We start from the raw sequence: 15704 nt of genomic DNA on the forward strand, positions 1-15704 counted from the left end.
CCTCTTAAAAACCTTCTATGATTGGGTGACATGAAGCAGATAAATTGTTCTTGCAAAGCTGAAAGTTGGTCAGATAAGCTTGGGTATTTTACTAAGTAGTGCTCCTAGTCTCAATCTCCAGGTATTTCCAAGGCTGAAGAACAGAAGAGTTTCTGGTTCCTTAGAGGAATGTCTGTTCAGCTTGAATCTAATACTCGATAGTGCTGTGGCCAGAACACTGAGCCAGAATAAATACATTAAATTTGGTGTTTCTTTCATTCTTGAACTATGGCCCTGGTTTGTGAAATACTTAGTTGTTCAAAGAGTAAAATATTGAGTCACCAAAAGTGAGAACTGTGACACTGAGGGGGAATGAAGCCATCAGAAGTTCTGTCACAGGTGAGAAGGTGGGAGAAAAGCAGCTTTTCTCAGCTTTATCTTTTTATGGCCCAAACAAGTAAAGTCTGTCAGATTCTGCTGGCTCCCTGATCAGGCCTGAAGTGCTTGGGTGTGATGACAATAAGTATTAGTCATGATCACAATGTTATTTGTCCTGTAGATACAGCTGGGTTTTGTACTTGGATAATGAGTGTCTCAACAGGGGAAGTTTGGGCATTCTTCAGAGACACAGCAGGAAAGAGGGTAAAGATCTCTCCTTGCCTTGTCTGGTTCCACTGAATCGCAGTCCCAGCAATCACAGGATACAGGAATTGCTCCACAACAAGTCTCCCAAGGAGACAGGACAGAAAGAAAGAGAGGAGCAGAGCTCTGGGTGTGCTGGTTTTGCTGGGATAAGTTAATTTCTTCACAGTAGCTAGTATGGGGCTGTGTTTTGGATTTGTGCTGAAAACAGTGTTCGTAACACAGGGATGTTTGAGTTACTGCTGAGCAGTGCTTACACAGAGTCAAGGCCTCTTCTGCTCCTCACAACACTCCACCAGTGAGTAGGCTGGGGGTGCACAAGGAGTTGGGAGGGGACACAGCTGGAACAGCTGACCCCAATGACCAAAGGGATATTCCATACCATATGACATCATGCTCAGCGTAATAAAGCTGGGGGAAGAAGGAAGAGGGGGATGTTTGGAGTGATGGCGTTTGTCTTCCCAACTGACTGTTATTGCTTTCCTGGAGATGGCTGAACACCTGCCGGCCAATGGGAAGAGGTGAATTAATTCCTTGTTTTGCTTTACTTGTATGCGTGGTTTTTACTTATTAAACTGTCTCTATCTCAACCCACGAGTTTTTTCACTTTTGCTCTTCCGATTCTCTCCCCCATCCTGCTGTGGGGAGAGTGAGCGAGCAGCTATGTGGGGCTTAGTTGCCAGCTGGGGTTAAACCACAACACTGGGTTTGAGAGAGCAGCCTGCAGCTCCGTGAAAGGCCTTGCAATTCACTTGCTCTCCCGTGCTTTGCATTGCCCTAGGAGGTGTTCCCAGACAGCACAGCGCTAGCCAAAGCAGTGAAGCTCCACACTGACTTCAACAGAGGGTGAAAAGTGTTTCAGTCCTAATCAGAGCACTGCTGGGTTTTCTATCAAAAATGCCCCAAAACGGCTGTGAGTTATGCCCAATAAGTTTAATAACTGATGAAACAGTAGCAAGTGACAACTACAAAATACAAAGCAGACACGAAAAATGATGGCATAACAGTGGGAAGGAATAGTGTCTGCGATGAAAGACGAAAGCAAAATACACTTAACAGAGGATACAGATTCAGATATAACACACACGGTCACATACAACACCGCATTAGTAACAGCACACACAGATACTCATTATACTGGGGATTTTCACAGTTTTCCACTTCATCCCAGATGACAAGAAAATTGATGTTTTTACTCTCTTACATAAATTCTTGTGCACACAACATCATCAGCACCAAAGGTCTGGAAAAGAAATAGAAATCAATCAGAAGCGATGGAAAACAGCAAATATTTAACACCATTTTTTCATGTTATTTTTACTATAGTAGCTACAGCAGAAATACATTTTCCTATGTCTTTTGACAGATGAGAAGAAAGAAAGGAGTCATTTTGGAAGAGGAATGCAATGTAAGCGACCTTTTTTCCAAGGCACGATGAATTTTGTCAGAATGATAAATGACACAGAAATTCCCGTTTTCCGTAGTTTCTTGGCAGGCATTAATAAATAAACATGAGAAAAGAAAGATAATTTGGAATTTACTGTTGTTATATTTAGAAACAGTTGCAGCACTTTGAAATGGAAATGCTGATGGTGGAATTCAGATGGCATGTTCAAAAGGTAGTCCTTGGTATTTGCAGGTATAAATCAGAGTAGTTCAAATGAAGTCAGTGGAGCAAGCTGAAGACCAGGAGAATGTATACCTATGACATGTAAACATAATGCTGCTGCAAGATGTTGACACACCATGCTAGGATACCAAAACCCTCTTTCCCAAGCTGTAATGTGGGCAGTGTCAATCACAACCTTCTCTCAGGATACTGTGACCTTAACCAGTGAATTTGTTATCTATGGTAAGGGTCTGAAATGAGGGCACATACTGGAGAAAAATGTAGTGGAAATCAAACTCATTTCACATGACTAAACACCTATGAGATCTCACAAACATGTGATCACTACACATCTGAAAGTCACTGACTTACTACAGACTATGTCCCATTATCGTCCCATTTCTTACACTAGATTCAGTACCTCAGAGTACCTCGATTTTCCAGAATCTTAGCGCTGGTGTTACATGATGTTATACCACTGACCGAAACTGAGTTTCAGATATTAATCTGAAAGCCTGCAGTTTTTAAATTGCTCCGCAGTTCTGCACTTAAAAGGCAATTCTACCACAGCAACATCGCAGTATAGATTAGCAGGACATTTAGGCAGGACAGTGATCGTGGCGGCTATCTGAGAAAGCCACCTAAACCCCAGAGTGTTTGTATGTAATTTCAGGTCTGGCAGGCTAAAATCTAAGCAAGCCATTAAGCATGAAGGAAATAATGGGTGCCAGAGTGAGTACTGACTGCAAAAAGCTTCATGTTCAGCTACACTGACAGACAGTTTCGAGCTCACCACTAACAAGTTGTGAGGTGGAACGTTTGGCTGTAATAACTGCCAAGGTCTAACTAAAAAATACAATTAAGACCTACCCCAATGTATTAGGAAAATTCAGCTGGACTTTATTTGTTTTAATGCTTTCCACGCCTGTTTTGGCCAAAACCTCTTTGAAAGGACTTGGCTTTAAAACTGACTCGGGCTTATATTTTGTTCACTTTATTGAGGAGAAAAGTCTGTTAGCATTTTGGAGATACAGGCTTTGTTTTTATGCATATAAAGAGCTTATCATATCAATCTTTACATACATTTTTAGCTTACGCATGAAAATGTCTGAAAATGAACATTAAAGGATGCAGATAGTTCTCTATTGCCCACAGCAGCAGCTGCAAATAGCCTTACTATGGCTTCCTTCACCATTTCCAAAATTATACACAGAGACGAAATTATTTCAGCAGGAGCTTTGCCAGAGAAAGCAAATCAGAGTCAAGACCATCCAGGGGTTGAGGTTGTCTGTGGAGTCTGGCAGGTCACTGTGACAGTGATTGTCTTTCTATGGTACATTCAGGCACTGCTAAGCACAGTGAAGTTTGGGTCCCCCACTGCTATTTCAACACAATTCATAAAGAATACTAAAACAGTCTTTGTGTAGTGTTCTTCAAGATCTGGCACGGCCCCAGTCTGACAGTTGGAGCTGCACAGCTATGCAGCCACATCTCCGATCCGAGTGGGTGCCACATTAACCAGTTCTAATGAGAAAGGCTGCAGCAGCAGTTTGCCAAAACTCTGGTAACCTCCCAAGTAAATGTATGTCTATTCTTTCGGGGAAATTAGGAGACAAGCTCCTTGCCCTAAACCTGTGCAACAGCAGTTATTCTCACAACAGGTCAGCAGCTGTATTGAGATGGAAGTCTGCAGGGAAGAGTACATTGAAATAGATGTGATCCATACTGCAAGTCTGTCCTAGGCTGCCACTGTAGGTTGCAGAGTCTGAAATTCTAGTGCCCAGTTCTGAGACTGTGCTCCTGGGCAGAGCTCACTCCTAAAACATCAGTGTAGTCTGATTGGCAGCTTCCTTGCAAGACCCACAGGAGGGAGTGTGAAAATAAAGATAAAAATTTGTGGAGGAAGAAAAAAGAAATAGTAACTTTCTAGGAAAGCTCAGTAGTATGAGTGCATCCAAAATGCTTTGCAGAGGCAGCAAGTTCACTGTATGTACACACAGACTGACTGTTGTGCACTCACAGAGTCACAACTTGGCACGCTTGTGACAAAGTGCAATGGCTGTTTGTTTTGTACTTCCAACATCCAGCTCCAGCTGGACTTGTGCACTCTTGAAAATCTCAGGCAAATGACTGCATTCAAAGTGCTCTGCCAGGATAAAAATTAAGAGCAGAAAACATGGACATACCTGGGGAACCCGAACACATAGTAGTCTTAGTTGCTATACACAAGGATTGTCATTCTCTGCAACACAGCAGTCTCACAGTCTGGAACATCACTATAATTTAACTCAATCATATCTTTAAATCTAGATCATAAAGAGATAAAATTCATGCAAAGCCCAATTACAATTACTCTGGAGTACCATGTAGCCACTGGGCACTTCTCAAACAGCCAGGCATCCTTTCCTTGAAGACCCATCTTAGGTTATGCGGCCTGTGATCTATTTCAGGAATAGGCTGCATTTTTTAGCACTTAGGTTTTATACCTAATACCCAATTCAGATGATCAGTGACCTAATTCCATACTGAAGCACATAAATGGCTTTGATTGTCATGGTTGCGTACATCGTTTAAATGTGGACTTATGTAAAAGGTGTTTCCCTATCTTTTTGTAACTTACTAGCACTGTTGATAAAACACCACTAAATGTTGCTAAACAAAGCAGAGAGGAATGTGTTCAAGCTTGCTGCATTCCTTTTCTTGTGGGAACTCAAAGAAATGTCTAATGTACAGCTGGATCTCAGCTCAGGGGAAGGTCCAAGTCAAAAGGCTGTTACTCCTCTATCCTTCACACTTAAATCCTTGTATTCAGGGGTAGGATGAAGCAGTTTACTGTCTATGGTTCTAATTCTAGATGGGAAAGAAGTGATAGTTCCTGTCAAGCAGACTTTAAATTTAGCTTTCCATGACCCAAAGGAGTAGAATGTCCTAATAAAAAGAAAGAGAGCAAGCAATTCTGGCTATTTGGTGGCAAAGTTTCACCAGAGCAACTGAAAAAAAGTGCAACACTACCAAACTGCAATTCATATCTAAGGAGAAGATGCAGGATTTTCAAACACCATGTTCTCATCAGGTTGCAAAGGTCCCACTTATTTCGCAAAATGCTACAAGGCAAGGCTTCTACCTAAATCTAAAATAGGAATGTGCAATGATTGCAAACTACAGAATTGTTTTCTTCACTTAGGTTGTCATAATCTGTAGTTAAGAGTTCAAAAGCACACTGCAAAGAAAGTCCTGCAGAGGGGGATAATCCAATAAATTGACCTCTCTCAGTTCACTCAAAATCTGATGACCATTGACATCATTAGCGATTAAAAGAGAATTACAGGGCAGTAATATATTACTGTATGAGTAAATCAGCTTTTTGAAGGCCTTCTTTATAAACATTTGCTGAGGAGCCTGTGTGATAAGTGGAGCGCACCGTACAATTAGGAAGACCGTCATTGAAACAAGCACCTGGGAAAGATCACTTCTGCCAGTGTATGCAAAAATCCCATGTTATCTGCTCATGACTGACCAACTTGCAGAGGCAACTTGCTAAAGGAAGACAGAATACATCAGCAAACAAGTGGAGAAGAGAAGATATTATTTAAATGAATCCTCAGGAGAGGCTTTATCCACATGCAAACTTCCATGTTATCCAGAATAAAGATATTAAACTTCACAACAGAGGCATATTGCCTATTTCCTTTCTCCTCCTGCCTCCCATGTTTGATGAAAGGGGTTGATCGTTATGGGGCCATAGTCACAGAAGGTGTAGCCCCCACTTTCAAACTTGGATATTAATAACAAATCACCCAGCATACAACCTCACTTTCTGCAGGCTATCAATCGACAGGACCATGCAAAATCAGGTTATTTCTCAAGGTACCTAAATGTTGTTATTTGTGTTTGAGAATTGCTATATTATACAGTTTCCTCAGAGTCACGCAGCAAATAAATGACAGAGGTAAGAACATGAGACAATGGTATCTTCCAGTAGTAGTCTTGAAAGCCAGTACATAGCAAACATCTAAGCTACAACTGATATTTATAAGAGGCTATATACAGGATCAGATGCATCCAAGATGCAAATGGCTTCGGCTTCTTTCTCTGCTTGTGTGTTTGGGATATGACCCAGACCAGGCTGTACTAGTGAGCAGGGGCTGCAGATTCCTAAGCCCCCTTGTAAATCTGCTTGTGGCAAATAGTAAATTAAAGCATTAGTTCCATGCAACATATATGTATGTGTTACTACAGGCTTCTAAACTTTTATCAAGGCTGCTCTACTGAGGTCAGCAGCAAAACCCTCCACTGACCTCAGTATAAGTAGGTCCTCCTTTTGATAACTGATTTTATTTAAGACCACTCTCCCAAAACCATAGAAAAGTTAAACAGGTAGTTTAACATTGTTTGATACAAGGCTAAGGCACATCACAAATCTCAGCATTCGGCTGCAAAGTATCTTTCCAAATCTGCATTGACACTTCTCACCTACTATGTTTAATTTCAGAAGCCAGCAATATCATTTAAAAAATGTTCACTCACTCATCTAGGCTCCACAGTTCACCAGTTTTAATCAACTACAGCATGATTTTTCTGGGGAGGGAATGTAGAATAGAAACCATGCTTGAAACCCCCCTCATGTTCTGATCTTTGACCCTTGCTATAATTGATTCTGAGAACCCCAGTGTGATACATGAAGTGTGTAAAATCTGGTCTGAGGCTGTTTTTAAAGCCCCTCTTCAGTAATCGTCCACATTAAAACGTTTGTGTGTTACAGATTAAACTAAAATCTATAGAGGCATGAGCAGCTATGAAAGCAGCAATGCAGATAAAGTTTGAATAGAAATGTTTCTCATTTGAATAGCTAACATTTGGAAGCAGCATCCTTTAACTTTGTAAGAGGAGACCTTTTGTTCTTCTGACTTACACAAGTGATTGATAGCTCGTTAATGTCCCTGACAAAAACACACTGCAACAACAAAAACATTATACAGTATAAAAAGGAAGAAAAAGCATATTAAAATAGACTTGATCCCAGCTCTTACTCTTCAGACAAGTAAAGGAAATACAAACTTGTATGCTATATTCTCATCTTGATTGCTCAAGTGCTAATCCAAGTATAGTTTATGAATGTGGCATTGTAAATACTCTCTGTATGCATTACAATCTTAAAGTACAATACAATATAATCTAAAGATACAGTCAAGACAAACAAATGTGGGTTTTGATAGGGATCTATCCTTTTCACCCTCCCTTGCTTGCATATTCCATGTAATTTTTTTAATCTACATTGTTCAGTACTTCTAAAAACGCAGCACTGAAATCCCAGCAAATGCATCAGATGAGATTAGAATACCCAGCAATGATGAAAGTAGTTGCAATGTTATAACACATTCACAGCAGCTTTTTTTATAAAGCAGAGCTTGATCCTTCTTCCCTTACTCAGCTGAAAGGACTCATTTTCTAACAGGACTTTAGACCTACATCTGCCATTGTATGAGTCAAATATTACTTATGCTACTAACAAGAGTAATCTCATTCTCCATGCTGCAAGGAGCTTAGGAGAACTAAAGGCAAACTTAACTGGTACCTAAAGGTAAAGAAAACCTTTGCTAACTAAATAGTTTGTTCCCAGCATCTGTGTACCAAGGACATGGTGTGACATGGAAGACTATCATATTGCTCCAAGGGTATATCTTTGAAGAACATAAGGAAGTCTTCTGTCAGGATCCAAGAATGATTGATCATTATACAGTAATATGGTTTCCATTTTAGCTCTGTGGTAGTCATGACAATTCAACACTGATTTTGTTTTTATTATATGTGACAATAAATGCATTTTATTTAACATGCTGTGTTGGTGAGAAAAATATATCCTTCCACTAGGAAAATGTCATCATCTAATGGACCCCCTAAGCAATGCAGCATATTAGATCAAAAATTATGTGGCAAAGCTCCAACATTTATGCAGCCAGTATTAGCAGAGTAAAGCTCATTTCTTCCCCCCTGCCTGTTGCCTCAAGCCTTTTTTCCATTCATGCCTCAGTCTGACACAGTTTAGATTCCTTCTTGCAACTTTTTTCAAATGGGGTATGAGTTTTCTTGATTTCTTCTGCAAATGCATGCAATAGCTAAGAAGGAGACTCAAGACTTCTTGAAAAATTTCTTTGGATAGAGAAACGGGAGCAGAGACTGTGAGAATAAGTATCAGCCTTACAGAGTTCCTAAACTGCTACATCACAGGCTCTGCCCCATAAAAGACAGCTTCCCAGCTGCAGGCATCTAGAAGTTCACAAAATGTGGTTTCCTTCTGCTTATTGAAGGTGCTCTGCCAGAATGGAAATACTTAAGCTTACCAAAGCACATCAGAAAGAGTAAAGGAACAGAAAATATTTCTTAGGTAAGTAGGGAGGTTTGAGAAGTGTGAAGATGGCACTTGTTAAATGTTTGAAGTGATATGGGCGGCAAAACTGAATGAGAATGAATTTCAGGTCCTAAAGAATCCTAACAAAGCTGGGAGGATGGAAGAAGAAAGAAAGGAGAAGACAAAGAAAGATCTCTTATTCTCCCTGCGATCTCAGTTTTGAAGAAGTAAGATGTAAGTGGGGGTCTGCAGACTCAGATCCAAGGAAAATTTCCAAGCATAAGATGAAATAGACAGTCTAAGTTGAATCTTTCTTCACTGGAGTGATGAAAAACCCAAACACATTTGAGAGGCAAGAGATCAAAAGGGATCACAGGGTCTTCTCATTGAGAGCTCCTATTCCTACTTTGTTCCCTGTTATGGTTGAAGAACACATCTTGGCCAATCTCTTCAGGTAGTTTAGCTTTTAAAGCCCAAATAATGGTCCGGAGGGAATATTCTGAGGTTCTAAAATTACAGACAAGAAAATGTAGCTTCCTTTACCCTCTTCTGTCTTCCTCCAAACAGTAGAACCTTTTGCTGCCTCCCAGAAGGGTTAATTTTGGCCATCTTAACTTCTCCAAAGGACCAGAGACCTCACACTCACCACCATTACTCCTAGAAACACCTCATTGCTGAGCTTTAGGGTGTCAGAAGATTTTGAACATGTTGACCCATGTATCTAAAAGATTTGTACATTCATTCCTATTGAACATCATGAGGGGCTTGAAAATCTTTGTCCTGAGGACCAAGTAATGTCCTAATATTTAATAAGGCAAGAGAGGCTATTATGCTCCAGAAAAGAGGTAGGAGAGTGGAATTGCATATCATATTAAATAGTAAAAGACAGAGAGAATGATCTGGATCACTTAGAAGCAAACACTATGTTTTCATAATGGCCACAGTAAAATTGTACATTGGAACCAATGAATGTAGTCCCAACTTGCAGGAGAGGGGAAGGAGATCAGTCTGGGGAATCAGAAACCAGGAAAATTACTTGGGATCATGATCAGCTGAGCATGAGTTCCCCAAGAAGAGTTAACAAAGACTTTGCAGGTAAATCAGAATAATTTCAGGTAAGAGTAGGGAGATGAAGTCACCACTGCATCAGGTGCTAGTGTGATTGCTAGCAAAACAGTATGTGCAGTTCTGGTGTTCATAGAAAGGAAACTGATAAATTGGAGGGGGTTATAGAAGCACTGTAAGAATGATTCAAGGAAAGCTTGCTTTATATTGAAGGGCTCCAGGTCTTCCAATGGTTCAGCTTAACAATGAGAAGGTTCTTCCGAGAGGTGGGTTGATCAGTGTTGTTAAGAGAAGTATTTGCAATAACAAACTTCAGGCATATTATTTAGGTTCTTTTATACACAACACGTAATGACTGGAAGTTTAACCTAGACATATACAGATTAGAAATAATGTGTGTATTTTAATGGCAAGGAAATTAACCAGTAAAACAACTTATCAAAAGTTGTGACTGAGTTCCTATAAATGGAAATATTTTAATAAGAAGGAAGTTTTTCTAATTTATATCCTAATTTGAAAAATAATGAATTCAGAAAAGCTCACCAGACTATTATACAAGAAAAAAGGTTAAATGGCTTTATAATCTTTGAATTGCTCTGGTTTCTTAACCAACTTCATTCTTCTTCCCCAGCAGGGTAAGTTCACATTGCTGATTGCAGGAGGCAATTGTGTTATGACTGGCTTCCTTGCTTTGCTTGGAAACGTTCACTTTGTTTAACAGCTGCCTCACTAGTTTGTTGCTTAAATAATAAACTACAGAAATGTATTGCTAGAAAGCTAGAAAAAATGTAGTTGAGAATGTATTTTGTCCACTGCATTATATATAAAGATGCGAAGCAGAGATCAAAGTACTTTGCCTCCTAAAGTTTTTTGATAATACAAAGAATTCCAGTGGTTGAGTCAAAAGAAATCATCCAGAATTAGAGTATTCATTCAATAGAAACCAGTGTGATTTCACTAACAGAATACACCTCCCCGTAAGGGGTAGGTGAACAGTTCCAAGATGTCTGGAATAATATTAACACCTTAAAAGCTTTTTGATTATACTTGGTTAGGTTTGGGTCCTGGTTTTGTTTCAGATGCAATCTTAAAAACAGAGCTCCAGCTGCTTTAGAGAGACATTGGGGAGGCTGTTTGGTTTTTAAAGTGCAGAGGTTTAGTTCGTGTGATAGTTTGAAATAAGACCTCCCTGCTTTGATGTTTTCTTACCCGTCACTCCAGCAGCCTGTCTTCCATGCCCAAACTGATGAGGCGTAACAGTCTAATCAACTATTTATCCAGAAGTCACTAGTAAGAATATGTGCAATAAAATTATTCTGAACTCAGGCTGAACTGTGCTACTTGTAACTCAGAGAAACTGTGTCTTTATCCAGTTCTGGATATTATTTCATTAATGTAGAGGGACTACTGAGGAAAGATTCAGTGAAGAGAACTCAACTCCAACAGAAATAAAGTACAATATAAATAAATAAACCACACATGATTCATGGCATAAATGGCGAGGCAGTTGCAGAGATGCTGCTCAGAATGCCTACAGTAACCCTGCTGCCATATGCAAGGTCACTCAGGAGTGGGGGAATGTTGGCTGACAGCAAATGTGCAAACCGGTATATTTTTGAGAAACTCATGAAGGCGATTCTGAAGTGGATTCAGAGATGATCAAGGAATTGGGGAAAATGGAAGAGATGGGGGAGGAATTATATGTTCTTCATAAACAGAATGAGATTAGAGGATGCTAACATGCCACATCTTTCCTACTATACACCATGTGTTTGTGGATAAGAAGCAGCAGACTATGCACATGCCTAAAAAAGAAGGTTCTCCAGAAATGAGGTCAAATGCCTTGATCTCACTTTCACCAGAGAAAATCTGCAATAAATCAAGCAAATTCTTTAGTGGTGTGAATTTATAGAGCAGACATGGCCCACTTGTGATTATTCTACCAGTAAAAGCATGGCAAAAGTTCTAGCAATAAAATGCAAGTGAGAACCTGCATATATCTTCATTTGTTCTTAAAAAACCAAAAACCATTTAAAAAGAAAGAAAAGTGTTGTATGAAATGTACTGTAGAGGATTATGAAAATGGTAGTTTTCCAGATGGATTTAAGGAAGGAAAAATAGTAAGTCATACTACAGGGTAACAAAAAACTGTTCTTACCAAAATCAGCTCATCATTAGCTAATTCTCGAGTCCAGTATGTTTTGGGGCCATCTCCTTCAATAAGAGTTTGTTTGCAATAGATCTTGTTTTCATTCTCCCAAGTGGCCAAACTCTGCAGGCAAGAAAACCATTAGGAATAACATTAATTACATTCCCCAGCAGCATGAGGCAGAGAGACAACAATGAGCAGTAGTGAGAATAATTGCTGCAGTAAAGGAGCAACACATAGATAGATAAAGGCAAAGGGAAAAAGACATCAGTGGAAAGTGGTGAAATGAAAATTAAGGTGTGAGGGAGCATTTTGGAAATAGGTATATATTAATAACAAAGTAATTGTAAATGTGTCTTTTCAGTGTAAAACTGCATTTGTTTCCAAACTAAAAAGCCACCCAGTTTTCATTAAACACTTGATGTTGAAAAGTATAATTTAGCAACATGTGATAATGTAGTGTCTACATTCCCAAGCATCTTTGTACACATGTGGTTGATCGGACATGTTATTTATCACTACAGAGTCCCCTTAGCATAAAGAATCATACGTATCATGTTGTGGTCATAAATAATGCAGTATTTGTCACTTACAACCTTTCATGCTATATGGCACAGTGCCAAGTTAACTGTATATTAAACAGTTACTGTGCTAACAAACTAGAATAAATCACAACTAAATTAAAGAAACTTTGTTAGAATTCTAGTGTTTGCGATATTACTTTTTTAAGGTTGTGGGTCTGGAGATTGAAATACCCTTGGGTATTTTTCAAAGCATTTCAATAAAGACCATGAAACCACTGAAAAAGAAAAAAACTCGTAGGATTTTGTTTGGCTTTCACAAACAGGCAAGCCCTGACTCTGTCGCTTTTCATTCTACCACTGAACTATTATTCTGCAGTGCAGTAGAACAGCCGTGCAGAAGGATGCCCTGTAATGAATGTGCAAGTAATCGCTTTATAACTAGCATATGGGAGACATTCATTAGTCTGTGATCATATATATATACACACACATATACATACGTGCGTGTGCATATGTATACATAAATTCAAGTTAACACTTCCCAGACTTTCCAAGGGAAAAAAACTTTACTTTACAATTAGCTATTTAATTTATAAATACTTTTTTTTCAAAACAATAGGGGTTTTTAATCCAACAAGCCATCTTAAATGGCAGTTATAGAAGCTATGCCTTGCAGTACAACTACATATGAGTCGCTCTTTGTCTGTATGAACAATGGATCAAGTTAGTTGGCAGAACAAAACCCGCCACCCCATAAAGTGTATCAAAATCTATCACCAGTCAGCAATTTTGCCAGATATTGCAAATTACATTCTGAAGTATTATTTTATTATCTGTCAGTTTCTGCTCTATGGCCACATCTTGGTTATATACACACAGCAGTACAACTTATTCCTGAGAGCAGACTATAAATAATTTCACAACACATGGAAAAAATCTACTACTTCACAAAACACATTTCTTTCAGATTTTTCCAACTTTCATAGCTTACAGCCGTAATTATTGTTGTTCCATCTGCAGCAATAAATCCTTCTCTAGAAAGCGGGTCACATTTATTATATATGCATTATGCATGAAGACACCAAAATACTACTTTTGCCAAACAAGATAAATTAACAAAGCCAGCAACATTTCCTGAACAAACTCTTAAATATATGATAACTTATCCTAGAGATTAAGTGGGTGTTCTAAATGTTCACTGACTCCCAGAATCTGCCTCCCTTTTTCTTGAATTTAAATTCACAGCAATCACAGTGGAGATAATAAGTTCTGAATTTTTAGTGGTGCAAATGGTCTCAGAAGCTGGCCCATGAATTAGCAGAGATCCTATTTTGGAAATCAGATTATTTCACCATCATAGGATATTTTTAAAACTGTATTCTCATTTGGGACTACATTCCGATACTCTTTGTTCATACCTCTTTTTTAAGTGTTTTATATACACTTCTCTTACAAGCGTGAGAGTAAAGTGCCTGAGGAAAGGATAACTAACCCATGCCTTTGATGATAACTTCTTTCACAAGACAGCTATGAGCACAGCCCCGTTCTCCAATACCCCAGATCCCGTGTATCTACACCAGCAAGAAGCTGGTGTCAGATGCTGCTGACTTAAAGCCCCCTCCACGGCCACAGAAGTGGTTACAAAGGTAGAGGAGCAGGGGCTCACACACAGAATCAAGCCCAAAACACTCCAGTGAACGCCCTCTAATGCACTTCTGCACAAGGAGATGGAGTAATTATGGCTGGTATAACACTGGCTGAAAGTCTGTCTTACACTGTTAAAGACTTATCTGATCAGCAAACTGAGGACATGCACTTGCAAGGGAATGAAAGAGGACTTCAGCCCCAAACTACCAACATTCTGCGGTCCTGCTTGTGAATTCGGCTGATTTATTTCAGGACAGAAGTTATGCCAGGTTTGTGCAGTAAATCCCAACTCTTAAGGTCTCTTTTGCCCCACTGTTCCCCGTGTTCCTGTCAGGGACAGAGGTTGGGGAGAGCTTTCACTGCAGCTGAGGTCTCCAGGGGAGAGGGAAGCAAAAAGAGCTGGACAAAACCCTGCTGGTCAAGGAGCTGGCAAGCAGATACTCGAACTCTGTCTTTGGGACCTGCCATACTCTGTTGCCTTCAGATTTCGGTTTTACCCTGTCTTGCAAGAGGGAGAATGTTGGACAATGGACGAGAGGAGCGGCAACCACCAAGAACCCCCCAAAGAGTGTTTCTGGGAAGAAGAGGGTGGAGGGCGGCAATGCCACCGTCTGGGAACACTGGCAACAGAAGTGTTTTGTCCCATCTAAAAAGAACTTGGTAACACCCCTCCACACACACACACACGCCCCAGCTCTCCTCCTACCCTGCACTTTCGTCCATCCACCGTCTCCTCCTCAAAGCTCTCCCCGATTTTGAAGTTGATCTCAGTGGTGCGGACAGTGGTGGAAGTTTTGATGTAGAACTGGTCCCCGTCCTGGCGGATCTCCACGTGGGGTTTGGAGGCGGCAGCCACCGCCACCTTCCTGAGCATGGCATTGACACCTGGGCGAAGCGGGGAGGAAGCAGAGCTTGAAGTCGCCAGCCGTGCCCTGGGCTGAGCTCGCCCAGCACCACGCGGACCGGGGCACGGGCGAGAGGCGGCCGGGGTCCGCAGCGGCGGCGCGGCCCCAGGGCACTGCGCGCAGCCCTAAGGCAAAGCTCCGCGCAGCCCGCCGCGGCAGGGAGCTGCGGCTCTCCGGCAGGCTCTGCACAGGCGGCAAACGCCGGGTCCCGCAAGGATCCCCGTGGCAGAGCCTCCCAACCAGCGGCAGCCCGGATCCCTGAGGCGGGACCACCGGCGTTCGCAGGTGAGGCTGTGACCGTGCCGTGCCTGCGATCGCCCCTGCCCGGGCAGGGCTCACAGCTTTCCCCCGCACGGAGCTCTCCCGGGTGCCTGGCTCTTGGAGGCACCGGGCACCAGAGCGCGGCTCCGGCTGCAGCCCCCCCCCCGTGTCCCCCTCCCGCGGGACACAGCCCCGGGCTGCCCGCTGCCCGGCGCCGGGCACCCCCGCGCCTCACCCAGCGCCTTGAGGAGCTCGTCGAAATTCTCGCTGCTCTTCATCTTCCAAGTGCCGGCGAAGTTGGGCATGGCGGGGCGGGCGCTGAGGACGGCGGCGGGGACGCGGCGCTACTGCTCGCTCTGCGGCTCAGGCACCTTGTGAGCGGGGCGGACCGCGGCGGCGGCGGCTGGGAGAGCGGGTCACACCCACCCGGCCCCCCACCCCTTCCCGCGGGGCCAGCACCACGCCGCCAGACAGCCGTCCCCCCTCCCAGCCGTGGCCCCGCCATCCATCCATCCATCCATCCGTCCATCCATCTCCAGTCCTCCATTGATCGCTCCTTGCCTGCCTGCCTTGC

At 41.8% G+C, this 15704-nt stretch overlaps 1 protein-coding gene across 1 annotated transcript; it reads right to left on the bottom strand.

Annotated features, from left to right (window-relative positions):
• Positions 1–1535: 1535 nt before the first annotated feature.
• On the bottom strand, positions 1536–15500 carry CRABP1 (cellular retinoic acid binding protein 1). The gene is made up of 4 exons (XM_075765105.1): positions 15366–15500; positions 14671–14849; positions 11803–11916; positions 1536–1864 (listed from the first exon to the last, which is right to left on the bottom strand). Exons 1-4 carry the CDS (start codon positions 15433–15435, stop codon positions 1814–1816), a joined length of 414 nt encoding a protein of 137 aa, XP_075621220.1. The 5' UTR covers positions 15436–15500; the 3' UTR covers positions 1536–1813.
• Between the last annotated feature and the right edge of the window lie 204 nt (positions 15501–15704).

Source organism: Balearica regulorum, chromosome 12 (genome assembly GCF_011004875.1).
Source record: "Balearica regulorum gibbericeps isolate bBalReg1 chromosome 12, bBalReg1.pri, whole genome shotgun sequence".
NCBI lineage: Eukaryota > Metazoa > Chordata > Aves > Gruiformes > Gruidae > Balearica > Balearica regulorum.